The sequence below is a fragment of the Paecilomyces variotii genome (genome assembly GCF_004022145.1).
Source record: "Paecilomyces variotii strain CBS 101075 chromosome Unknown C8Q69scaffold_2, whole genome shotgun sequence".
Classification (NCBI taxonomy): Eukaryota; Fungi; Ascomycota; class Eurotiomycetes; order Eurotiales; family Thermoascaceae; genus Paecilomyces; species Paecilomyces variotii.
In genome coordinates this window covers 489815-515474 of record NW_021167141.1, presented here as the reverse complement: position 1 = coordinate 515474, position 25660 = coordinate 489815, and the positions used below count along the sequence as shown (strand labels likewise).

General features: G+C 48.4%; 6 protein-coding genes across 6 annotated transcripts; 3 read left to right on the top strand and 3 right to left on the bottom strand.

Moving 5' to 3' along the window:
• Positions 1 to 1206: 1206 nt before the first annotated feature.
• C8Q69DRAFT_525126 (hypothetical protein) lies at positions 1207 to 3848 on the bottom strand (the record flags this gene model as incomplete). Its single annotated transcript, XM_028633598.1, has 2 exons — positions 3520 to 3848; positions 1207 to 1599 (listed from the first exon to the last, which is right to left on the bottom strand). Exons 1-2 carry the CDS (start codon positions 3601 to 3603, stop codon positions 1207 to 1209), a joined length of 477 nt encoding a protein of 158 aa, XP_028487073.1. The 5' UTR covers positions 3604 to 3848.
• Positions 3849 to 6431: 2583 nt separating this feature from the next.
• On the top strand, positions 6432 to 7526 carry C8Q69DRAFT_504093 (regulator of G protein signaling domain protein; the record flags this gene model as incomplete). Its single annotated transcript, XM_028632563.1, has 1 exon — positions 6432 to 7526. The coding sequence occupies one exon, from the start codon at positions 6432 to 6434 to the stop codon at positions 7524 to 7526; it is 1095 nt and encodes a 364-aa protein (XP_028487072.1).
• Positions 7527 to 8544: 1018 nt separating this feature from the next.
• On the top strand, positions 8545 to 11546 carry C8Q69DRAFT_516298 (hypothetical protein; the record flags this gene model as incomplete). The annotated part of the gene is made up of 1 exon (XM_028633383.1): positions 8545 to 11546. One exon carries the CDS (start codon positions 8545 to 8547, stop codon positions 11371 to 11373), a length of 2829 nt encoding a protein of 942 aa, XP_028487071.1. The 3' UTR covers positions 11374 to 11546.
• Positions 11547 to 11638: 92 nt separating this feature from the next.
• C8Q69DRAFT_455411 (DNA methyltransferase 1-associated protein DMAP1) lies at positions 11639 to 14151 on the bottom strand. The gene is made up of 3 exons (XM_028629773.1): positions 13821 to 14151; positions 13652 to 13769; positions 11639 to 13594 (listed from the first exon to the last, which is right to left on the bottom strand). The coding sequence occupies exons 1-3, from the start codon at positions 13915 to 13917 to the stop codon at positions 11926 to 11928; spliced, it is 1884 nt and encodes a 627-aa protein (XP_028487070.1). The 5' UTR covers positions 13918 to 14151; the 3' UTR covers positions 11639 to 11925.
• C8Q69DRAFT_135849 (putative endosomal cargo receptor) lies at positions 14128 to 15196 on the top strand. Its single transcript, XM_028625360.1, has 3 exons — positions 14128 to 14420; positions 14480 to 14865; positions 14937 to 15196. The coding sequence occupies exons 1-3, from the start codon at positions 14258 to 14260 to the stop codon at positions 15084 to 15086; spliced, it is 699 nt and encodes a 232-aa protein (XP_028487069.1). The 5' UTR covers positions 14128 to 14257; the 3' UTR covers positions 15087 to 15196.
• A 716-nt stretch (positions 15197 to 15912) lies between these two features.
• Positions 15913 to 18222, bottom strand: C8Q69DRAFT_484997 (choline dehydrogenase; the record flags this gene model as incomplete). Its single annotated transcript, XM_028631799.1, has 6 exons — positions 15913 to 15962; positions 16038 to 16539; positions 16600 to 17485; positions 17541 to 17570; positions 17624 to 17996; positions 18153 to 18222. 6 exons carry the CDS (start codon positions 18220 to 18222, stop codon positions 15913 to 15915), a joined length of 1911 nt encoding a protein of 636 aa, XP_028487068.1.
• Between the last annotated feature and the right edge of the window lie 7438 nt (positions 18223 to 25660).

The following is a 25660-nucleotide window of genomic DNA, read 5'->3' as shown; positions in this document are numbered from 1 at the left end:
GTTCATAGCGACGCTCGTTAACGACCGTACGGCCATTACGGAATGTTCTTACCTTTTTGTTTCTCCATTGGGTGGATATCGGAGTCAGTCACGGCCAAAGAGCCTTTTTTTCATCATTTCCTCCTTGCGAGTCATGCCCGCCTTCCGCTGGACTGCATCCGGGTTGCCGATTGACCGGTGGAGCGATATATTTCTTCGTCTCATCACTCTCTTTTAAGGCGCTATATTCCGGCCAGGCGAAAATTGGGGTTATCTACGTGCCCGTCCGATCTCGTTTCCCGAACGATATAATAATAGACTTTACATCTTTCTCGACCGTTTTCACCGCTCTGTCGGGGCTCGACTCTGGGAGCCCAAGTCTCCTGTGCCATGCCGTCGATTAACTGTGTCTTTCTTGCCGTTGTTATTTTCCACTGGCGGGAAAGGACGGTGAGGGAGAATCTGGACTGACGGGTGAATTTGAACGGGGACCTGTGACAGAAGCAATTGCAAGGGATAACTGGGCACACGGTTTCTGAGTACGCTGGGGCACAAGATTGCTGGCGTGAACAGTATTCATGGCAGTGAGACTTGTACGAGTAGCAGCCTGTGGCTCTGCTTAGAAAGTTGAACTGCCCCTTTGAGACCAGCCTTGTTTCGGTTACGGAACCAACCTTGTGTGTGCTTCTTCTATTTGTCTTAATAATATCATTCTCCTGTTGTTAGTTGGGTGGTCTGTCAGTCCGGGTCATAGGGTTTGCGGTGATGCTCATCGTGCCGAAGCCAATCGTCTTCCTAGACCACAGTGTGGGCTGTTAGAAGAGACGTGTAGGCCGAAGTGGCACCACTTTATATTCCATTTCAATTTCCGTTTCCGTTTCCTCTCTTTCCGTTTGGGCTACCTCTTTTCTCACCTGTTAATGTTTCTCGAGGTATGTTGTGCTGACTTTACCGAACGCTACTTGTTTGTAAAGCCTAGCCGGCGTTGCATAGCGTGATGTTTACAGTTGCAGATAAGATAGGTACATGGGTGTGTTTGTAGTGCAAATACGGTAATTGATACTAGCTAAGTTTTTTTTTAATTATAAAGATATCTGTATCATTGGAAGACAGCCGCCTCGGTCCACTGTCAAGTAGCTATCTAGAAGTACTTCAGCCTGTTTCCTTTCCCAGGGCCTTTGGTATGTGCACTTTCTTAAAACCGACCAGCTCAGCAGTGTGCCCATTTCAATCATCATTCTCTTCCTCGTCTTCATCAAAAGGATCTTCGGCCTCCAACTCCTTTGTGCTCTCCACGGTCGCATCCCTGAGCAGCGAGGAAAGGCTGATGCCGACGTAGTCGGCCGCCAGCTCATCCTTCGGCGCATGTTCGAATGTGTGCTGCAGGAGAGTGGGAGGTAGTTCGAGACCAGAGATGTTTCTGGCGAGAGCTTTGAGGGTCGACTTCTCCAAGTACTCCCCAGGGGACGCCCAGAACTGGTCTCTCCCTTCGACAGTAGACGTAAACGCCGTGTTTTCGGACTTCTTCGCATTGAGATACGTGATCAGAAATCTGAAGTAGAGGAACCGGCGAGCTGGTCTGTTCTCTGTGAGAAATACTAGCTCCTTCTTGTCGAAATCCTGCAGAGAAAGGGTTAGAGAAATGCTGTGAAGCGATTTGATAGGGGGGAGGGAGGGGTGCACGAACTTTCTATTTCAGAGCACGAACTGCGTATCGCTTTAGATTAGTTACAGTTTGGTTTGGAACTGTATTCGTGGGATCTGAAAATATATAAATTCTCTCGCTTTCAACGTTCAACTTGCCATCTGTTTATCTCAAAGAGTTGATTCATCGAATCAGTTCAGTGTCTGTCCGTAATTCACCTGATTTCCTCTCCTCTTCTTGGATTTTTTTTTTCTCGCGAGAAGCTAGCTTCATTTTTGATCGCGACTGAAGGGAATTAACATTAACAAGAAGATCAAAAAATCTATTTGAACCTCCGCAACTTCTTCGAGGTCCTGCTCGATAGCTCTTTTTTGTCTATCAAGGACCGCAAGGCTCTTTGACAGGGGGGCAATCGTAACAACAGTTTCAGCGAGTTCCTCCTGAAAATTCTTCTTTCCATGATGGTATTCTGAGCTCTGGCTTATATAGGAGACCATCTCTGTAGTTAGGAGGCCAAAAAGAAAAAAACCTCTCTCTGAGAGGTGGGAGCTTTGACTTTTTTTCTCTTCAAGAAAATTCAGAAATAGAAGAGGAGGCAGTGGAGAATTGGGAAAGTTGGGATAATTTGAATTCGCAGTGCGGCTTCTTCTGCTGGTCACGAAGGCAGGCTTTATTATATATATATAGTTCAGGCATAAAGCGATGCGTACTTTTCGTGGTTCGACATCTTATGTATTATTGGCGAGTAGAGTGAAAGAAGAAGACAATTGTGATGAAGGAGATAGAGATATAATAGCATGTTTGATTATTATTATAATAGAAGAGATAGATAGTTATATATGTCAGGCTCAAACGAACTAAATCAGATTCATTACTAAATCCTAACCTAGTAGGGCAGCATAACTAAGAACTTCAAGCTGGAGAGGAGAAGAAGGAAGGATTCTGGGCAGGATTCGTGGTGTTTTATCTGTGTGATTCCCTCTAGTTCTCCCGCTTCGTTCAGCGTCGTGACAATATAGAAGTAAGCTTAATAATCATAATGAAGAGACCGGGTCACAGGTATAAGTTTAATAGTCGTGATATACATAAAGGAGATGGAGACACAGGAGTAAGCTCGTTGCAAAACGAAAGGTAAAGACGATGATGAGATGAGGAAAAGAAATGAGAAGGGGTGGGGGGAAAGATTTAGGCTGCCATCAATTGCTGTGATGGAAGGAGAGGGTGTGAATGAACTAGACTGACTGCCATCACTTGTTGCTGGTAGTTAATGAACTCGAGCTGTCTTGCTCGGTTCAGAGTCTCTAAGAGCATGGTGATATGACTGCCATCTCGATCGTCGACGGTGAGTAAGCTTTTACCATAGGGCTGTCACCTCGGCGCCCCCCGGAGACACAGACATGGGCTACACAAATCAACTAGTTATGATCAGGCTGCAGTCCGCTACTATGGTAGAGTATTCTGCAGAAGTCGGAGAATAGGCGACCAAAGCAAAAGAAAATGTTTATCCGCAGCGCAATCAAGGTCCACTGATGGACAAGAATAGCATACAAAGTCCTGGAAAGCCCTGAACTGTTTGCGGATATACTCTAGCGCCTGGTATAGTTATGCCAGCTGGTTGGCCAGTAGTAGTAAGGTAGGCAGGTGAAAAGCTCTGTAGAGTAAAGTAGCTTTGAGTAACACTGGCATGCAGTAGTAACCAACTATGGTAATTCATGGATCCATTTTACGCCTGCGGAAAATGCAGCCGAATATTCGCCAGCAGTATGGAATTAGTTGATTAGCGTTGAGTACGAAACGACGAACAGGTAATACAGTAGTACTGGGTTTTGTTCCGACGGAGAGGCGGACTGACGCTGCTGTTGGATCTGAAATCTGAGCTGATTGATTATGCTCACTAGTTGATTCTTACCCGATGTTCTAGAAGGATGTTGAAGGATCGCGGTGGCTGTTAGGGCTGAACCGATGGTGTTGGCTGCCATCTTGGCTTTCGGGTCCGACCAATGCTGGCATCCGGAGTCACACACGTATCTTTGAGGATTATTAGTTGATTATTACACTGCCTGCAACCAAAGAGATCATGACCAAGGTGCCAATAATAATAATAATAATAATAATAATAACAAGAAAATAATATAATACTAGTCGGCATGACGTCTGTGACCGGCTTCCCCAGAAGAAGATCGGACTAGCGTTGGTAGTTAGTTATACGGATCCATCATCTAGTTACGAAAAGGGTCTGCATTCCAAATACTATTCTATGGTAGAGTACTTAGTAGTAGTAGTAGTACCTTACGGGAAGAACACGAGATTCTGAGCACGCAATGGCTGTCTAGTTACTTGAGTAACGACTGATCCGCTGTGCCTTGCAGACTTCCGGGTCAGGATCCGCCTTGGAGAAGTTCTAGAAGCCTTAGAGGTGGCGATAAATCCTGCAGCCCGTACTTTTTTTTTTTTCTCTTTTTTCTTTTTCTTTTTTTTTTCTCGCCCTTTTAGTGGAGTGTTCCCCTTGGAAAGTTGGACAGTCGCCAACTAGAGGACTCTCTTGACGATTACCATAATAATAATCAATAATAATTCCTGGCCGTGTGGATAAAACCATGAAACCCTCGAGTGGATATTAACGCCACGGCCAACGGGAGATGCCGGTGTAGGCACATGGGCAGCGTGGTTGCTTCCACGGCCTTCGCAGTTTTTGTCGCGCGAGCTTCTTGTCGCTTTCTGGAAGGCCAAACAGCCACCTGCGTAACTCTCTCTCTTTAGTGACAACTTAATTCATCAATCATCTCCAAGGAACCATCGGCTACCGGCAGCATCTTTTACTACGTTTTCAACTGGAATTAATCATTATTAATTGATTATGGTACGGACAAGTCAATTAATAGTCAGACCAGGCAGGGATTATTCTCTCTGCTGGGGGCGGGATGGAAGAAGCTGTAAGTACGAGAGAGTTAGTTGAGTTTGACCTGTCAGAACTGCTGGCTGGAACGGGTTGACCTTTTTTTCTGCACTGGAACCGTCGCAGATCCTGGCCGATAACAGCCCAATTATAATCATAATTGCCATCCTGCACGAGAACAGCACGTTGTTCGGTTGCCCAAAAGTCCATGCCAGAACGGCCCCAGAAGAAGCTCGATCCTGGTCCGATCTGAAATTGCTAGTGCTGCGCGACGGACAGTCTCCCCAATGACACTGGACTTGCTATGAAGGATGCAGTCTAGTCTGGCTCTCATACCCATCCGCCGTCTTTCTTCCCTATCGTATCTCTGACCTGGCCAGCCCGCTCCTTGAGGATCGACCGCACGGCGCTATCCATCCCTCTCAAAGACGCAGCCTGGACAACGAGACGAGACCACCGCCACCCGGTGCGCCTGTTCTGTATCAATTACTATAGTTATCTATTATTCTACAAAGAGGATCGATTCTGATCCTCAACGAGAGGCGAGAGAGAGACACTCTACTGGCTGCGTGATCGCATTTACCATACGTCGTATCATCGCGCCCTCGCATCGGAAGTGGATATAGACTAACTATAACTACTACTCATCCTCTCCACCTGGATCCGCCCGGATACTCAGTTGTTCGCCCATGAACGGACGGGATTCCAAATCGCATCGACCGGTTAAACCCCCTCCCACATTCTTGTCGTCTCGAGCCTTCCGACAGGCACGAGTGACCAGAGGACCCTGGTTAAGCTGGACAGTGAACACGGCTGCCGATCCACCGTCTCGTTCCTCTAAGCGGAATCAGGTAATCTCACTCGTCCAACTCATCGAACGGTCGTTTTTCTTCGAGAATAGCCGCTTGGAACGTCAGATAATCCTCGCTGCCAAGTATCCACTTGGTTACAGACTGTACAGCTTTCGAACTCGCTCTGCTGCACTGTCCTCGGCCCTAAGAAGGGAGCCCAGAGACAACGTGCTCACCTGCATCCTTTGGCTGGACCTGGACTCCATATCATATCAAGTCCCGGCTTCTCTCAACCCTTCCGTTTGACTGCTCAACACGAGTGGAACTTCCAGAAGCAACGAACCCCGTTCTTTCACACGAGATCTGCGGCTCGGCTGCGGAGTCTTAAGTATCGCGTGCTGCCTGGATTGTTCTGACGGGATTCCCTCCCTGGTTAGATCCCCCCTCCCTCTGCACTGCTGCCCATCAGTCTCTGGTGGACATTATTATATTCAAGAGTCCTGTCAACTCACATAAACAATCCGTCTTCAGATACAATCCGCGTCTTCTTTTGTTCACCTGCAACATTCCATTCCCTTTCCTCATTCGGCGATCAGCGATTGATCGATTCCGACATCGAATCCCACCCCCCTTATATCTCGCATCTTACTCTCATAACACATCTCCGGTAGACATTGGCGGTTCTTAGGATTGGTTCCATCCCGGTTATCTCACGTCTTGGCCCATTATATCACCAGGCCAGGGACAGAAATACAAAGGAAAGAATACCAGCCGGGCCGGATGAGCATAGTGGAGTCAATTGCCCTCGCGGTGTCAAATAAGAGCAGCATTTACGACTCAGAACTGTATCCCACGTCCTTCATCCGGTGGTCAATAGCGATTGCGCCGATTGAATCTAGGAGGCATCTCCGTGGCGTTGCCTTGGATCCCGCTGGTCGACGAAGACAGACTTGGGATCAACGGGGAACTGTAGGGACATCGCTGGTGCGGTCGGTCCCATTGAAAACTGGAGGGTTTGCTGCGGGAAAGCGTGAAGCGTCGAGGCTTCAGAGGTAGCAGAGGAGGACCTCGGGCGAAGAAGAAGGGGACCACAAACGTAGCCAAGCGCTCCTTGTACGCCATGCTAGCAAAGAAGACCATTCCGACGCCATCTTCCTGGAACTTGACCCCTGACCAAAGCCCGCAACTCTCGCCCGTTTCCTCGGAAGGTGAGGCAGACCACGATAGTGACATGGATGCGGATAGCACTCGGGGCACCAGGCCCATGAGCATGGCCATCCCCAGTGGAGCGTTCTGTCCAATCCGGCCAACCTTGGACGACGTTTTGGCTAACACCGCCCCTCCTCCTTACACGCTCAGCGCTTTCATGGCTTATCTCTCGCAGAACCACTGCCTCGAGACGTTGGAATTCACGATGGAAGCCAAGAGATATGGGGAGACGTATCAAGCCGTATCCCACCAGCTGAGCGAATCTCCCATTTGCTCAGACTGTCCCCAGACGGAGCACCTGTGTATGCTGTGGCAACGATTGATATCCGCATATATCTTGCCGGGATCTCCACGAGAAATCAATCTCTCGAGCTCAGTCCGTGACGGTCTACTTGAGTACGCTGACTCGACCACCCCACCTCCCCCTGAGGTGCTGGATTCTGCGGTGACACGGATGCACGACCTCATGGAGGAGTCCATCTTTATCCCTTTTCTGAACAGCTCTTCTTCGTCTGCTCACATCGCGAGTCAGTCGTGCCCCTCCTACATGAATCCAAATGAATGTTATCGGTTCTCGAATCCTAGCCTGGACGATCTTACTCGGGTAACTACCCAGGGTCGTCGAGGGTCTCCGCGGCCGTCCGTGTTGGAATCTGCGTCCCCGCGTTCTCCTGGCAGTGGCCATCCCCATGGTCGCCCAAGCCTGAACGTCGTTGCGGCCCTGTCGAAGACGGGCAGTCGCGTGCCGGGTCACCACTCTGCCTCTAGTGGTGATTCTGGGTCAACCAGTCTTGTCGAAGATTCGGGTAGCAGCAACACGTCCAGTCCTACGGCAGGTGAACCGATGACACCGCCGATGACTCCACCGTCTAGCGACCTGTCCTCCGGTGGCACTCCCAAGAGGACGGATAATCCGTGGAAGAAGATGGGATTGAAACTCGGCTTTAAGAAACGGTCCGGGGGCAGTGCATCTCATCGTGAAAACCGAATGCCGGGAGATGAATGACTCGCCGTCGGCAGTCTGACGAATTCAGCTGCTCCAATCTCTAAATGCGACTCATTGAACATACGAATGATACCGTCGTTTTTTCCTTTTCCCTGTACGTTCGACAGGCGACCATGAAAAGCCTAGTGTTCCGGTTACGACTGCTCCGTCGAAGGAGAATAATGCATAATGCCCAGTGTCTCATTACGGTTTATGTTATCGATATGATTTTGGATTGCAATCTGCTGTGAACTGTCTATTGTCCTTGTTTCTCGCCTTTGTCGTATGACAGTCGCGTTTCGCGCATGAGCAACTGGCTAGCGCAATTTCCCCATGACCGATTCGGATATGCATTTGTCGCCTCATGATCTGTTTCCAACAAGCAAGCGGGTGTTGTCAACATTTCTCTTGTACTGATTATTGCGTTGTGTCCTTGAACATATATAGAGCATGGTTGCCGCTTTCTTTCCCACGTTTTGGCGCTGCATGTGGATGGGAAATTTTTTTTTTCTTGCATCGGGACGCTACGACTTCTAAAGAGTCCTCTTGACCAAGGCTCGTCTAGCGTGGGCGGAACTTTTGTCTTGCATGTTCGGATTTGCATTTGTACAGGCGTTCCTGTTTCTCCTCTCTGACTTTACTTTCCATGGCAACCTGGTGGTCTCTCCTGGGAGATGCTGTACTCTGTTGTTTGCTCAATTCGGATTTGATAGTTTAGCTGACTCGTCTATGAGTCCAAATATGAAGAGATACCCACATATCAGTTTGTGTTTACCTTGGATATGTTCTATCTGGTAGATGTTGAAATGGCTGGAACTGCCAGAGCCTCCTTCCCGTTTTGTGACGTTGGCAGACACAACCCCGAATGGAGTAGTCCTCCCTCCCTCTGAGAGTGCCTCGAAGGAACCCAGGCGTATATTTCATCTTCTATGTGACACGAGCAAGTATCCTTTGTTCTTTTCACGTCAAAAAATACTTATCACTGTCAGTACATTTGCTTTAACCATATTCTGGCCTCACAGTTGCACGGCAACCCGACATGGGCCTCTTATGTCGTCGAGCCAAGAGAACGAAGAGTGACAACTCAGAGCCACCTCCGGAGGGTTCGAATTCCGCCAGACAGACAGCAGAACAGAATGACGAAACTGAAGTCTTGCTGATAGAGGATGAAGGCGAGAGTCTTCAACTGCAGAGAGTATTGAGACCCGCCTTGTCGTCTGATGACGGAGATACCGCTTCCATAACTCCTCTCCATGGGCCTTCATTAGCGACCCAAAAAACCAAGGCCTCGGTGAAAGCAAAGAGACTCGAGCAGAGACGGCGGCATCTTGAGAATATTCCAGGAAGGCTGCGCAGACGGCTGTCAAGAGAGCCACGATGTCCAGGCTCGCCATCGAACACGCCTCAGATCCGCAAGCATAGAGATCGCTCGCGCCTCCTCTCAGCTAATGGAGGCACTGCTAGACATCCTTCTGTCCTGGATCATGCGCTGGGAAGTGGATTGGTGAATGAGAATGAGTATGATAGTGATGCCCAGTGCATATCAACCCCTAAGGGATCCATTCAAGCGGTGCAGCTTTCGAGTACCAAGTCCAGCAGCAAGTCGCCTGGAAGCCTGCATCATGAACGCGAGTTTACCATACGAGAGGAGAGTGAACAATCGGGGTCAGCTGCGGAGCCGCGGGATATATCACAGACTGATAACGGGGATCCACAGATAGGAGGTAGAAATGGATCAGTTGAACACGTTAGGCATTCGCCTTTGGTCTGTAACGGACATCCCTCTGCAAAGCAACCTTCAACCGCTTCATCTGTAAATGAAGCCAATGGCCGACAAAGGACAGAGGTGACCCGGTCTGAACCATCGAGAAGCCTGTCTCATGACAATACAGGGCCTAGCTCGCATGAGCAAGACATACTGGTTCAGCGCAGTTCTTCCTCATCAGATCACTGTCATGTTATACAACATAAAGATTCCATGTCACTAATGAGGGCTCGTGGTTTATCTACAAATAAAGCTCCCTATGATCGGGCCCAGAGCAACGATTCTTCTTGCACAGGAGACGATGCCTTATCTGCGGAGATCATGAAGATCCAAATAAGTGAAACTCCTGTCTATCCCAGATCTCGCACTGATACTCCGTCATCGTTCGATGGTAACAAGCCACCATTGTCTCATTTCTACAGGTCCCAAACCCATCTGAGGTCCCTATCCGAACCAGACTGCATCCGCCTCCATGAGATGAACATATCAAAGAGACTTGCATCAGTATCTGCTGACTACCCGACCTCCTCTGGTGATCAACTGCCATTTCCAGATCATTCCATATTCTATAATTCCTTGAGACAACAAACCATACTGTCCGGGAATGCGTCTACTTCGGAAACACCCAGGCTCAGTCCATCAAACAACCAACGAGGACGAAACGTGTCGTCTTTCTACATGTCCCAGACCAGCAGCGTTCCCTCCAACTACGGAAATTCGATTGATCAGCTGAGACTGGAAGTGCCAGCACCAAGTTACAGCAAAGATGTCATTGTTTTGTCAAAGAGACATGGTAGGGCCAGAGGAGCTAGTCGCTATTCCGCACTTCCTTCCGATCTATTCTCTCCGAAGGGTGATTCCAGGACATTGCCCTCAAATGGACTCTTATCCGCGGTCGATGACACGGTCCCTCAGACAACTGGTACGCAAAGCAAATTCAAAGAACAATTCGAGCCGGCCTCCCCGAATACCAACAGTGCTGCAATAGGCACGGAGGAAACTGTATCACGCCGTGTCAGTGTGGGATGGATGTCAGGAGGCAGGCGGCTTGGTTTTGGATATGCTTTTGTGCCTAGTGAAGGGACTGAGGGTTCGAAACCCCAGATATCAGATACGTCAGTGGACGATGGTCCAGCTTTGCCGCCAGACCAATTACGCCTGGAAAGTAGAATACACGATCATTCGAAAGGAGCGTCCTCGGATAAGGCTTTTCTTACACCGAATTTGGCTCTTCCGGATGCTGGGATGGCAGGAAGACCGTCCTACAACGACAATTGTACTGAATCTGGGGAAATCCGAGAGTTAAGCGGCAGGAGGTCCAGGCAACACAGCAGTCTCCGGGCGAAAACAGAGCATCTGTGGGCGAAGTTACCAAGCCACTCGAGAACAGAAAGGTGTGGATCGGCAACATACAGTGACGGCGTCATTGTTCGTGACTTCTCCTCTCGGCCGTCTCCAGACTATGTCATGCGCAAGGAGCTAGGTATGGAGAAACGAGCTGCTGGCGCTGGAAAGAGTCGAAAGTTCATTCGCAAATGGACGAGATTATATCGCCCGAAGAGCTTTGAAGCTAGACGGTATCGCGCTGGTTTTACAACAGAAGCAGCTAAATATCGACAGCCAAAGTTCCCCGAACTTCAGATCCCTCGTGGTACGAGTGTTGTCCCATACAAAGAGCAATTGGGGGATTACACAGAAGAAGTCCGCCAATGTGAATGGTGGATGAAACAGAAGACCGAACGTATTCTCATGACCGGATCGTCCGACTCTGCGCCAATGCAGACGCTCTCGACATGCCCGCAACAGATATTGATGGAGAATGAGCGCTTCTTAACAGAGACGCATAGTACCCCACAGCCCGGGAATACGGGGAAAGAGAATCTCAACCAGCAGTCACCGTCGACCGCACAGGAGTGGTCGAGACTCTATGAAGACTGCGTTAACATCCCGGCCGACGAGATCGAGCAGGAGCAGCAGCCACCAATATCGGCCAGAGACGAAGGAACCAGGAGATCAACATCTGCTCGTGGGCACTTATCCAATTCGGGCTCTGATATCCGAAGGACGCAGGTTGTAGAAGAAGCCCACTCGCAAGATGAGTAGAGCTGGGTAAGACTTCTAGGCTTGTAACCGGCGGAGAAGGGAGAGAATCTGGGCGATAGGACCTCGAGATATATAGAGAACCACTCCCTAGACGGGCTCGTAGGAGTATGTATCTAATTAGTATCGGCGCCGCTGCTGACGAAAAGGGCCTGGTTGACAGAAGGATAGGTGAGATTGATTCTTCGTATCGATTGTATACAATACGCAAATCATTGATAGTCTATGTAATGTCCATGACTGTTGTCGACTCGTGGGACATATCTACCACTACTTTTTCTTTAAAAAAAAACCATTATAGAACTTGAAAGAGTTACTGCATACCGTAGTAGGCTGACGACCAAAGCTACACAGGAAAGAAATCTTGTAGAAGCTGTACCGGCAAAAAAAAAAGAAAGGAACGCCAACCGTTCCCGCTCCCATGATCAATTAGAGAACTCCCATGAATAAGGACATAATATACAATTATACCAACTGCCATGCCACACCAGATGGGATATAACAGATAACTCATCAAGAAAAGGGACAAAACAAAGCGTATTGTCTGTCCCTAGTCTACTTCTTCTGCCTCTTCGCGCTCTTGTCGCTTACGGAGCTGAGAACACTTGCTGAACGCTTATGTGAGGCCGAGTCATCTTTATCTTTGTTGTCTCCGTTCGCATTTTCGCCATCTGCTGTTGCTGTAGTGTTGTTGTCAGCTGGTCCTGTAGCGGGGGCGTCGTTCGGTCTTTCGGCAGAAGATTTGTCTTGTCCATCGGAGGTAGTAGTAGGGTTGGAAGAAGTTCCTTCAGTAGAAGTAGTGGCGTCACCTCCCTCGGGAATAGGAGCTGTGGTAGTAGGAGTAGGTTGTTGTTGTTGGTCGTCGGATTCAGTTTTGACTTGGGGTTTCTTTTCCTGGTCCTTTTCTGTTTCGCCTCTTGCTTCACGTTCCTTGCGCTCCTTCTCGGCCTTGGCGGCTTCGATGATGCGGATTTCGCTCTCGACTTTCTCGGAGACCTTTCGGGCGTCCAGGAGGAGATTGACGGAGTGGATAAGTCTTTCGAATTCCTTGCATACGCGCTCTGTGGGCATGACGAGGCGGAGAGGGACTTCAAGCTCGTTGAGAGCGGCGGCCAATTTCTGAGTCTGGATGTTCGATTTGGCTTGGGTGAGCTTCTGAGCTCTGTCGCTCCGGAATTGGACACCGGGTGCGAGACGGTCGTGGTGCTGTACACCGTATTTGGCTTCTTCGGCCGGTGTGAGAGTCTTGATAGTCTGCTGAGCCTCCTTGTTAGCAGCAGCTGCGGCTGCTGCGACAGATTTCTTGTTTGTTGCAGCAGTAGGACCGGTAGGGGTGTCTGCTCTGCTGTCCCTGGCACTGCTTGGAGCGTTTCCAGCAGGAGTCTGCGCGGCAGGGCTAGCTGCAGCAGCTTCGGGACCGAGAATGGAACGGCGCTTCTTGCTCTTGTCAGCTTGCAGCAACATCTGCAGCAGCTGTGATAGGCCTTGGCTGGACTGATACATCGTGGTGTTGCCGACGCTGATGGGAACTTCGAGCCTTGAGTACAGTTCTCTGCGTTCAGCGATGAACTGCTGCTCGTTGGCTGTGATGCGCTTAAGCTCTTCCAGAAGGATCATCTCCTCGCGCACTTCGTCGGCCGAGCGATTCAGCTGCAGACCAGCCAATTCCTTGCGCGCTCTCTCCCGTTCCGGATCAAATTTCATCATCTTTTCATGGAGATCGAATTCTGCTTCCGACATTTCAGACGGTGGATGTTCGAGTGCTAGCATGTTGGCAGCAACCGTGTAGTAACGCGCCTTCATCTGTTCCATTGTACGGTATCTCTGTGCTGGTACCATGGCCGTGGCGTTTCCCTCTGCGCCAGCGTCTGTCCCTCGCGGTTGGTAATCGTAGCGGTCGGCGATCACGACCCATCGTAGATCATATTCTTCCACAAGATCCATAAGATAATCCGTCTCTTCCCGTGTCCAGTCATCGCTCTTCAAATATCTGTTGTACTGCTCATCGGTGTATCTCTTCGGCACCTGTGCCTTGATGTTGTATTTCGCGAATGGATATATGCTACCATCCACGGCACTAGACGGCTCGTCCTTCTTCTTCTCATCCACTTCCATCTCGGTTCCCTCTGGCGGAGGTGCCTGTTTCGGAATATCCGTCTCTCTCTGCCAATGTCGCAGAACAAGGCCATCCGATCGAGCCGCATTCGTGAACGGTGTCATACGCCTGAAAATCACATTAGAAAACATGACTCGTGAGTTGGAAATTGTAGATCAAACGTACCATGGGCGCACTTTGGTCTTGCTCATCCATTTTGGTCGTCCCTTGTACCGGTTTTCATTAATGGCGATCGGAGGTGCCCTTTCTCCAAGTAGAGCAAAAAGCTCGCGGGTTATTCCCTCTGGATGGCGTCAGCGATATTTCAAGATCTGGAACGACGGTATATACTCACCTGGCCTCTTTTCGACAACCTTCTGCTTCTTGTGGGGTCTTGGATGCTGCCCGTCCGCGGGCAAATCCAACATGTCGCGAACATCTGCGGCGGCCATGTTGGCGGCTCTGTGACTGCGGTCGACAGGATAACGAGACGAGAAGGGCGTGCGCAAGTGATGTCGACTTGAAAAAGGACGCCTCTGGAAGGTAAAGAACGCCAGAAATCGATGAACGCGATGATGAGAAGCAGACGCGGTGATGCTCGTTGCGGCGAATGTTAATGATGCGGCTCAGGATTGAAGTCGCGCCAAGCCTTTCCCCAATCAGCGATGGTGCCAGCTGGACCGAAATCCCCCTTGGTTTACTTGGAGATCGAGTTGATGATCCTCCGCGTCACCATCGTCTGTCTACTCCTCGACAGCAGAGCATAGCTTGCTCTCATATCCATCAGCAGCCATGGCTCTATCAAGGTCTCAGCCATCGTCGTGGCTGACCACTGCCTTCGCCGTCCTCACCATCCTCTCATTCTCCATTCCCGCACACGCTCTGTATTTCTATATGGACCCGAATAAACAGAAATGTTTCTTCGAGGATCTGCCCAAGGACACTCTTGTTGTCGGTCTGTATTTCACTCCGAAGTCCCTTCCCGTGCATTATCTAACCATTGGCTTTCGACAGGACACTACAAGACGGAGGTCTACAATCAACCATCCCACAGCTACATCTCCGACCCGGGCGTAAACGTGCTCATCACCGTCGACGAGACCTTCGACAACGACCACCGAGTCGTCTCCCAGCGGGGCAATGCCGATGGCCGTTTCACCTTCTCGGCCGCTGATGGCGGACAGCACAAGATCTGCTTTACGCCTGACCACGTGGCCGCCAACGGAGGTTGGTTGTCGTACAACTCGCAGGGCGCTGTTCGACTCACTCTTGACATTGCCATCGGTGAGACGAGCAAGATCGAGAGCGCGGATAAGGGAAAGATTCAGGACATTGTGCAGAAGGTCAAGGACCTCAATGGACGGCTGCAGGATATCCGGAGGGAGCAGGTGTTCCAGCGTGTATGTTCAGTCTTCTCTCGACTTGCGAGCATTGCTACGTTTAGAGAGACCATGACTAACAGAATATACAGGAACGAGAAGCGGAATTCCGTGACCAGTCCGAGGCTACCAACTCTCGTGTTGTCCGATGGACTCTGATCCAGCTCGCCGTCCTCTCCGCGACCTGCGCTTGGCAGCTTTCTCACCTCCGCTCCTTCTTCATCAAGCAGAAGTTGACCTAAGATCTGGGCTCCCGGGTATCCTTCCAAGGAATACGGATTTAATGGCTGTGCAATGTTTCACGGGTTGAAGTTTAGCTCTTTCTATTTTCGGGCCCACCGAGTCTGCTGCTGTTAGGGACATTGTGGACATCAGTTCTCTCCGGCTCATGATCGGTGGTTGTAGACGGTGTTAGGGTATTGAAGTGCCTTCTGACGGGGGATATCGACTATATGGGACGGACTAGGATGTTATTCCTGCCTGCTTCCTTTCATGCATGTCATTATTTTGATAGTCAACTTTCTTGAATGATGTCTTCAGAGAGCCTTCATCATCTCTTCTGAGGCAACGATGCAATGGAAACAGAACACAAATTTCTATATCTGAGGCTATCCTTCTTGTTACTTCAACTAAGCTTGGCCAGAATGATCGCCTGGCTGGATCAAGTCCCTGCATGTTTTACGCTGCACCCACAACAAAGGGGACCCCAGTATTTAGATACTAGGGACCCTGCTTTTTGGACAAACAACTTAATTACAACGGAAGCAATATGACATCACGCCAAGGTTCTGTCGTAGCTCTACGACATCAATAACGAAAGACGTTGCAAGATCTGCAGTAAGATAGAAACGCAAGAGTTTCACGGCTCATTACTCATAGCAGTTGCACTTTGAACCTGACAAGGCTTGAACAGACAAAAAGGAAGGGAAAAAACAACTCGGGGATTAGACGACATGCTCTGGTATAGATCATGGATAAAGCAGCAGGAGAGAAACTACTCCAACAAGATGCTGGAACGGACTTGGCAAATTATTCGTGTATGATATTTGGAGACTCAAGGATCGATCACTACGAGGATCCCTTAATGATATTATCTGCAATCTTCTCCGCAAGCATGTCTGTAAATGTGGTGTGATTCATTAGACAAATGTTCATGAAAACAGTAAGCACTCTTAGCAACGAGGCCGACTTACAAATTGTGCTCTGTGGATGACCCGGTGGTAGGAGTGGCAAAGCACTTCCATCGACTACACGCAGGCCCTTGACACCAAAGACACGAGCTTGAGAATCCACAACAGCCAACGGGTCGTCACTCTTGCCCATCTTGTTAGTGCAGGAAGCGTGCCAGAATGTCATCAAGCTCTTCCTGATGACATCGAGGATCTCTTCATCGGTCTGTACGTTCTTTCCGGGGTAGTATTCGTCTCCGATTAGGATTGGTTTCATTGCGTTGCTTTCGAAAGCTTCGCGTGCGCGCTTGAAAGCGGCGATAGCAACTTGTACATCGGTATCGCTGGTGAGCCAGTTAGGGTTAATCAACGGCTTATCTGTGATCGATGCCGACTTCAAGGTGACATTTCCACGGGAGAGAGGAGCGACGATCGCCGCGAGAATTGTTCCATACTCGTAACCGTCGAACGGCTGGTTTAATGGGAGATTGCCGAAATTGCCTACATATCCGGGAGCGACGATATACTAACAGGAGAATCCTTGTCAGTTAGGAGTTAGACAACATAGACTTATATGACCATTCACCTCGATATGGGGCCAATCGCTAGGGAAAGTGGCCAGATCGTTTCTGGCGCTTTCGCTGAGTTGGTCCAGGTAAGCCTTGGGGAGTCTCTCGAATCCCAGGTAATCAGCAACGTTGCCGGCCAAGGGACCAGTTTGGTTGGCAATATACGAGACGACCGCCTCTGCAAGAAAAGCGGGATCTCGAATCACTTTGGTGTAAGTATCAACGTCAACACGGTACGTCGGACCAAAGAGAATATGATCCCACATGTTTTGTCCCACGCCGGGCAAGTCCGCGATGACTGGGATATCAAACTGTTCGAGAGTCTCCTTCGCTCCAATACCCGAGAGCAACAGAACTTGCGGGGATTGAAATGTACCTGCAGAGAGGATGACTTCCTTGGAGGCATGAAGTGTATAGCCGATACCTGCGGTGTTGACTTGAACACCAGTGGCGACCTTGTTGTCATCAAAGAGAATCTTTTCAGCTTGCGTCCCAATATAGACTTTCAAAGTTTGAAGGTTTTGGTCCATTGCGCTCTTGAGAAAAGAAGTCTGGGAACTGCTGCGTGTCTGATCAGATGCCCGTATTGTCGTAGTGACATACTGGGAACCATCCAGAACGCCGCTGTTGAAATCATAGGCATCAGGAAGTCCAATTGCATGTAGTCCCTTGCTAACCCACGAAGAGAGCGGAGAGGCATAGTTAGAAAATGTAACCTGCAGAGGCCCCCCTGACGGTGAGAACGCGTCTGGGTTATATCTCGGAGTAGCGTTCGCGGCACGCTTCTCTTCATTCGGGGGTGTGAATACTGGACTCTTCTTGTAGTAAGGTAGCACGTTTTCGAAAGTGTAGCTCTCATCTCCGACAAGCTCAGCCCATTTATCAAAGCTACCTTTGGTTCCCCTAATAGGAGATTTGTTAATATATACTAAGAGTGTTGCGATGTGGGTCACCGTACCTGTGATAGACCATGAAATTAAGGGCGGATCTATATAACTGTTAGAGACCATATTCGTAATTCTAAGGCCAGGAAATTCTTACGATCCACCTAGACATTTGCCACGAGCATAATGAATTTCTCTGTTGTCAGCACCTGCCTGCGGTTCTGTCACAAATTCCCAGTCGACGAGAGGATCCGAATCTGTAATATCGGCCCCAACGAAGACTATGTCACCCCCAGGGGTACTTGCAAGAACGATCTCTCCAATCTCGTAGTATTCACCCGCTTCAATAATTGCAACTTTGTGCCCAGCTTCTGCGAGACGGACGCCAATTGCGTTTCCACCGGTCCCACCACCGATGACGATATAATCGAAGGTTTCCTCAACACCAACGAGGCCAGCAATAGCACCCAGATTCCCCGCAACGAGTCCATCAGGTAACCCATCAGTAACATTTCGGTCAGTTGGAGTGGCTAACGCCAAAGACAGCGTAGCAAGTATAACGATAAGTGACGGTAAGTTGAACATGCTGGGCAGGCAGTTTACGTTTAGCTGGAAGAGAGCTAAGTCATATTAGAATGGACAATACTCAATAGAATGGATCTCAGCATGGTACACATCTTACTCACATATATATTGTACAACGAGAGCACTTTTCGCGCAAGCCAGCTGTGCCTCACTATCCAATATCCGTGGCATCATCACACCTCGGACGGGGTTGCCTGATTCGGTTCTATACAACTTCTTCCGGGTATATGGTAAATTTAGGTAAGTGACTAAGAAGCAATCACGACTGGTTGCTGGCCTGTCAATCAGCTATCTCGCGCATGGCGAGATGATCTAGTCGAAGGCCTTAAAACCGGGTCATGAAAGACCCAGAAGGAATATAGACAAACAGTAGTCCAGATGGCTCGGGCCTCTCAATAAGTAACCCTCCTTTTAACGAACAGACAACCACACCACCCAGGCTAATAATTTCTTGTGTGATGCATCCTCTCGGAGACCCGTGTTTATCGAAGGGCCGAGAAACAACTGAGGTACAGCCAATCAGCCTATTCCCAAAATATGGCCCAGAGTATTAGCGCTTACGCCTTCATACAGGCGAATATTCATGCTTAAGGATGAGGCGAGTACCTAATATCTCTCTCTGAGAACATGTGGGGTCTTCTGTGGTCAGTAGACTTCCAGACGTGAAGCTAGTACTAATATGAGGATGAGGCAACAAATTGGCATCAAGCCAATGCACCCAATGGCTGGAGACCAAGGTGTGAAGCAGTGTGTATAACACAAGGAACACCACTCTACGGCAGGGTCCAGATGAAGGAGATCGTGTTGGCAATGATGGTAAACTGGGATCCTGCTAGAATAGATTCTCAAGATCTAGATGCGGTCTATCGTTGCTACAGCCGTTACTTCCCAAAGCGGGGGCACAATGTGTGTGGCCAGCAATAGAAAAAACAATTAGCTACGAATCTACCCTTATCACACTGAGTTCATATCCACGTGAAGGAGCTATATATGACATAGTATAGTATTGTGGAGTACAGATCGGTCTTGTTTCCTGAGTGCTATTTCGCTTGTTGCACCAAGCCCCTGTGCAACCCTGAAGACTGAGGGGGGCTATCTTATAATATCTATTAGGTTCCACAAGTGTATTCCAGTTTCATCTTTTCGTCTACAGAGTCTGCGGTTAAAGCCTTTACTATGTTCGCACATAGTAAGAGTTATGAGCCCTAAGTACTGTACAAGCGTGTGGCAAGTGCCTCATTCGTCCAGGTAACAGCTATATTGATTTCATATTCCCGAATACCAATTCGACAAGCGTTGCAATAATTGCCTTGGAGGATTCCTAGCATGAGGATATCATATTCAGATAACATAGGTCGTCGGCGAAGTCTACTCCAGAGATATAAGCTGACGGGGACAGATGATCTGCTGACGCGATATCACCCTATAGCAACTGGTCCGGAAAACACAATTGTGAAATCTTCTCCCGGTCAGCAGGATCAATACTATTGTTCGTTTTACCCATAATGCAACGCTGTATCCTTCCCGGCCATTCGCTGACAATGATACTGATGTTGCAGGCGCATCCGGCCAGACAGCTAACTGAATATTCACCATGAGAATAAAGTCATCCGACAAGCTTCCAAGGAAGGCAATATATATTATACTTTGGGCTTTCCCTGCAAGTAGTATCTAGGTTGCATGTAGTACCAATTGCTCTCAGTGGGTACCTAGGTATTTACTTACATTAACCGATCATGCGTATAAATTGAAGACTTACGTGAGACATTTCCATGCGGACGTTGCACAATATTATGTGATGCATACTTGTAAGCTAGAGTGTAGTAACTTGGAGATATCAAGTGACAGGTCTTACGGAAAGCTTCTTTTCGCGTGAGATGGTGCTATGATAATCTGTCTGGAATACTACATTGAAGTCTCTTATAGTTTCGTTGATCTATCGTTTATATGTTGGAGCTTTTTAGATGGTCATGTGCTTGATTCGAATAGTGCGCTAAGTGGCTAGACACGCTCAAAAGGTATCTAAGGAAGGTCAGGAATTTAGACGATTCGAAGTCGATGCTATAAACTTATGGCAAACTCTTCGTACTTGGAAAGTCAAGAACGTCTGTAGATAAGCATCGTGATTTCTCTCGTTTATACTGCGGACATGCGCTCAAGAATCGAGCTCACCTCCATGTAATCCGGTAATAATCCAAACAACAATTATTCGATCTCGCAGCTACTTAGGCCCACGGCCGTAGTTAAGTTATTTCGAATTATTCTAGTAGTATATTTAGTTACTATATTAGTAGTACAGTTCTTGAGCAAATTGGGAATATACTCATTTACCATAAGGGATAAATCGGTTTCTGAGGTAAGACTTTGATGAGTGAGATCCGAAGGACACTTCAATTAATATTCGATATCGCCCGAGTAAGATCACAGTCTGCCTTTGCATTATTGCGAATAAAGAAGACAGAGGATCTATAAATAACTACATATCTCCAGTAATAATTTAAGGGAGCCTATGTAGCTCATCACCTTTCTAGTATCTACTATATGATATTTTACTAATACAGAGCTAATTTCCCGCTACTGGAATCTGTAATGACTGTCTAACAACACATAGAATATCATATATAAATAGCCCTAGAACTAAAAAGCCATTCCATTATCGAACGTCCCTTGACTCGGCTCCTAAAACCATCGACGAGTATAAGTCAGAAAAGGAGGGGTGACGGAGGAAGAGAACAAAGAAAGGAAAGTGGAAATGCAAATAGAAACTTGTACGCTCACATTTCTTCGTTAGCCTGGGGCTAAAAAATCACTGTATAGTTTCTCTTCTTTATTAGATCAAGTGTCGGATTTGTATATCTTATACTGTAGTCGTGCGCTTTCCTTTCTTTCAGAAAGTACGTTGGGGGCGAAGCATAGGGTACGCAGGACATTATCCACTCTAAACACCCAACACTGCCTCTAAGTAAAGAAAAAACCAGCTAGTTTTATATTTGTCGTAAACTTGGCCTTTTGCCTGCTGAGGTCAAAGACGAGAAACATAAACTAATAGATTTAGAATATGCTTAATCCGTTTGCAGATATAGTTTGGGAATAATATAGTAAACAGATCTCATTCCACGAATCCTATATTTGGGTTATATCATGCGTCTGGCAATCTGATAATTAGCATAGACGATATAACTTTAATTTAATTGCGAATCATTAAAACAAGGATCTAGACTGGATTTGCTCGTATTATAGAGTCCAGGTCGTGAAGTGAAAGGCAATAGTCCTCCCTACCCAATCATATACAGATAAGTTTTTTCTTCTTTGTCGCTTCGATAGGGTTGCAGGATTCCTTGTTAAGAAGGGAAATAACAAGGAAGTGTTGCTTAGCCGCGCGCCTGGATGAAATTTTCGACGCATTCGGTAATCAGTTAGGTTGTTTAAGTTGCTTTTAGCTTAATTGAAAAAGCTACGCTATTCTCCGAAGTACCTTTTTCCTGTAATTCTAGTGCGAGTTCTAGAACAGAAGAAAATATCTGCGTGGGGTTTAAAAATGCAGATTAGAATCTAATAGGCTGGTTAGTAGAAGTGGCTAACTCCGAGGAAAACGCGAGGAAAGTGTATATGACACTGGAGTTATTACGTCTATCCTTTGGTTTATTTGTTGATATCGTGATGATGTCTTCATATTCTACAAAGTAGATGGAATAGACGAATAATACTCGAGTACTTGACCACCATGTAGTACAAAATCTAGCATTGGGTATGCCCTGTGTGCACATTCTCATAAATGTGAACCTGCCTGGAACAGACATACGGAATAGCAAAAGGGAGCGGGTCCTGGCACAAAGCTCTAGGCACACATACGCGCCAAGGAATAATGATATGTTGAAAAGGTTGTGATCATCTCAAGGCATTTTCGCCTCCAGGAAGCCTAGATGCGTCTGTCTGCTGGCGGCTTGGAACTAGACAGCAGCCGAATCTGGAAGTTTGGAGACATACTTGTCATGTTTTCGTATCCAATAAGCCCTAACAATGATGATATCTCGCATATACAGTACTAGACGTCTCCGTCTATTATTGAAACTCTGGTAACTTCGCCAGGGCAACATAACTATATTATTTGTCTGCACAGCGATCCCAAATGAGGGCGTTTCGCCTTCATTAGAACCAAAGGCCATTCTCTAAACACTACTAGCCCCCGTGGCATATATACTCGATTGGCCAGTGTCCAAATTTTAGATAGGACCTTTAAGCCACCACAACCTGGTCCGTAGTGGTGGTGGTGGTGGTGGTGGTGGTGGCGAAGGCCGGTGCTTTCGCTTGTGTAGCGTACTCAGTAAACAACGCCAAATAATAACATATTCTCGATGTCAGTAGTATTGTTATTATTGTTGTCTTCAAGGACGTTTCGCCAAACCTTCCACATACGGGCAATATTCTCCCATCTGAAAGCCACAGGAGAAAAAACGTCTCGTCAGCGCCATGGATCATGAGCGGGGTGGATTGAGGGCAACAAATTCACGTGATTTTGATCCTCCTTTGTTGCACATCCCATCCACAAGCAAGACAAACCAACAAATGCTCACTTCGGAACTATTCTTCTAATGTTGTCGACCCTCGACAAGAAGATTTAGACATGCACTGCCACTCTTGTTGGTGACTACTATTGTTGGTTTGGCATATTGGCCAGTCTTGATATAATAATATACTCGACGCACAAGCAAGCAGACCTGTATCCCGAAATAGAAGAACTCTGGACAAGTGCGCTAAGCAAAAAACAGCTACACTATGGTACTGGTACTTGACCGGAGCCATCGATTCGGCTGCTCAGGAGTCAGGACGGCAACGCATCGAGAGTTTGGCACAGCAGAACCGTGGAAGAACAGAGAATATACTTGGCTCGCAGTCGGCCGAAATGTGTCCGCACTCCGCAGCACCTTTCCCTCGGGCACCCGGGAGAGCAACACGGGAACTGGCGTCCCAACTGAATGGTGCTGGCCATGTGGATCTGACGTCTTCCCTTCGTCTGTTCGATAGAGTATCTAGCTCGAAAAGAGTTTCGTTCCATATTGGTGGACCAAGGGAATCGGATCCAGAAGCTCGGACAAGCTGAAGAAAGAAAGGATGTTCACTGCAGACACCAGATCGGGCTTGGCTGTCTTCAGCAGAACACAGTACTGTTGCGTACCTTGCATCACGTCAAGCCCGAGGAAGCTGGCCAACAAACAATCAACACTCTATTATTACTCAACCTCGGTGGAAGCTGTGTTAAGCTGGATATCTCCAATATTAATAATAATGGAAGGAGAACGGATCTGGGCCAGCCTCTAGTGAGATGCTCGGCAAGCAATGCTGAATTGATTGCTACCCCCAATGGCTTCCATAGCCCTTACTCGCGGGATCTGGTCAAGAAGAGTATGCTGTAACCATTCCTTGTCTGTTTGTTGAAAAAACCTCCGGGTCCAAGTACCATAGCGCGGACAAACAAGCAATAGTAGTTACTCTACGGAGTACGCTCAGTCATAACTTGGTCAAGAACGACAGCGATCGTCACCCGGTCGAAGCTTCAATGGAGCACAGATGCCCCAGGAGCACACGAGCAATTTGATTTTCGTCGCGCTCACCCACCTTGCAAGTACGGCATTGACCACATTGATGAGGTCAGTCAGAGGTCAATAATACATTATTGCTTCCAACCACCACCGTTACGTATTATTATCATGGTTGTTGTGCATACAAACACGGGACGTGCTGATGGAGATATTGGAAATCAGACCAACCATCTTGTCCTGACTCCTGAGGAATTGACCAGTAAGCCGGGATTATAGGCCGAGAATCGGGAGAAAACGAGTCGGATCGGTGCCTGGGCCGCCTTTTCTTGCATTATTCCTCGAATTGAGACTCTGACTGGGTGGGCAAAGCATGAATTTTTGACACCCGTCCTTGCAGGCGCCGCTGACGCCAATAGCCAATCCCCGACGACAAGCCATGAGGGCTCGTTTTTCTTTCTGTCCTTGTCTTTTCTATGAAACGGTCAGTACTTCCGGACATGGCGAGATCGTCGTGTGCTTGAGCCCTGCTGAGGATGAGCTTCTTGCAACCAGCGGACTCCATCTCCGGAGGCTGAGCAGAACTGGCGAAGTTTGCTTGACGTATCTCATAGAAGATACACATCCAGCAATCCCAACAGATGATTGTGATACCGTGCATGGCTACTATTGCGGCTGAGCCCTAGAGACCTTTCCTTTTCTGCCCTTGGAGAGCGCGGTCACTGCTCGGGGACTTCCTCATTCAGACTTTAGCAAGCTTCCCACAGGGTTGGTTGAGTTCTGGCGAGTTCCCCGATGCTCGTCCCCGGGCCAGAACAACATCGACATCCTTGGACCTGGTGGCTAGTTCGGAGCCGCTCAGGGACCAACTACCGCTTCAGTTATTGTGGCCATCTCAGAAATTTTCACCAGCGAGTGGATCGAACCACTTTTGCAGCGCGAACGCAGTGACCTCACGCTCATCCGGGCGACCGCGGGACTCCGCAACGTTTTCTGACAATCGCCCATGGTTCATGAGAAACCCGAAGTGCGTGCGATTGGGTTTGACTTTCGGGGACGCTGCTTCTTTTCGCATCGTTCGATGGGTGGCCCGTGGTTCGGGACTCGCCATAGAAAATCTCGGTAAATGCTCGATAGAGTCGTAACTTAAGAGTATCAAGAACTATGACTGCATGTCTGATCAACATGACAGACACCGTCGATATCTTGATCTCCTAGCAAGCATCATAGCCCCGAGTCAATTGAGTTAGTACTTAGTAGTTAGATAGAGCGTCCGATAACCTTTTTCTCCGGTGTTCGTCCGCGTTGTGGGATCGCGTTGTGAATGTGGGAGCTCCATCGCAGTCTCCAGTTGGACGTGGGGCAAAAAAGAACCTGAACTGTCAAAAGTTCTCCTCTACACGGAATAATAATCGCCTCCATCTGCTCTGAGAGTCTACCAACTTACCAAGAGACTGTGCTTTACTCATCGTAGTAACCCGTCGTGGGGACAGTTCATCCGTCGCTCGTTTCGCCCAGGTCAACCTCGACCATCTTCCACCTCCTCCCAGTGTCTCTCTCCCAACCACCTGCCATCGGAATCATCGTTACTATTGGAAGCACGACAAGCTGCTGTCCTCGACCGTCTCATCTCATCACATCACTACGGCGCCAGCATTGATCCTGCAGACCGGAACCGGCCCTTTGGGCGTCACGACTGTTTCGCGTGCAAGCTGGACAAGCTGTACGGGCACGAATCTTCCTGATCTGGCAAAGCCTGTAGGGCTGTGTTGGTATCACTGGTCAGCATCCCTTGAACCCTGCTTTGTTTCTTTTTCCTCTGGCGTGTTTTTTGGTCTTTGCACTAGACTGCTCGACCTGTGAACTATTATCCCCCGGGCGTACCATGTGGCGCCTTCATTGACCTTTCCCTTTTACCCCGTTCGCGTTGTGCTCCGGTTGTTCCTTCTGGCAGCTATTGGAGCTATTTTCTCAGTCGGGCAACAAGCGCTTCTTACACGTCCAAAACATACGAAGACTGACACGATAAACCAACAGGCCGCGGACTTCCAAATAAACACAAAACCTCCGTC

Coding starts and splice junctions, on each gene's coding strand:
- C8Q69DRAFT_135849 (XM_028625360.1), top strand. CDS start 14,258: ATGGCTCTATCAAGGTCTCAGCCATCGTCGTGGCTGACCACTGCCTTC. Junction 14,421..14,479: donor CAAGGACACTCTTGTTGTCG/GTCTGTATTTCA, acceptor GGCTTTCGACAG/GACACTACAAGACGGAGGTC. Junction 14,866..14,936: donor GGGAGCAGGTGTTCCAGCGT/GTATGTTCAGTC, acceptor CAGAATATACAG/GAACGAGAAGCGGAATTCCG.
- C8Q69DRAFT_455411 (XM_028629773.1), bottom strand. CDS start 13,917: ATGGCCGCCGCAGATGTTCGCGACATGTTGGATTTGCCCGCGGACGGG. Junction 13,770..13,820: donor GGTTGTCGAAAAGAGGCCAG/GTGAGTATATAC, acceptor GACGCCATCCAG/AGGGAATAACCCGCGAGCTT. Junction 13,595..13,651: donor AAGACCAAAGTGCGCCCATG/GTACGTTTGATC, acceptor TGTGATTTTCAG/GCGTATGACACCGTTCACGA.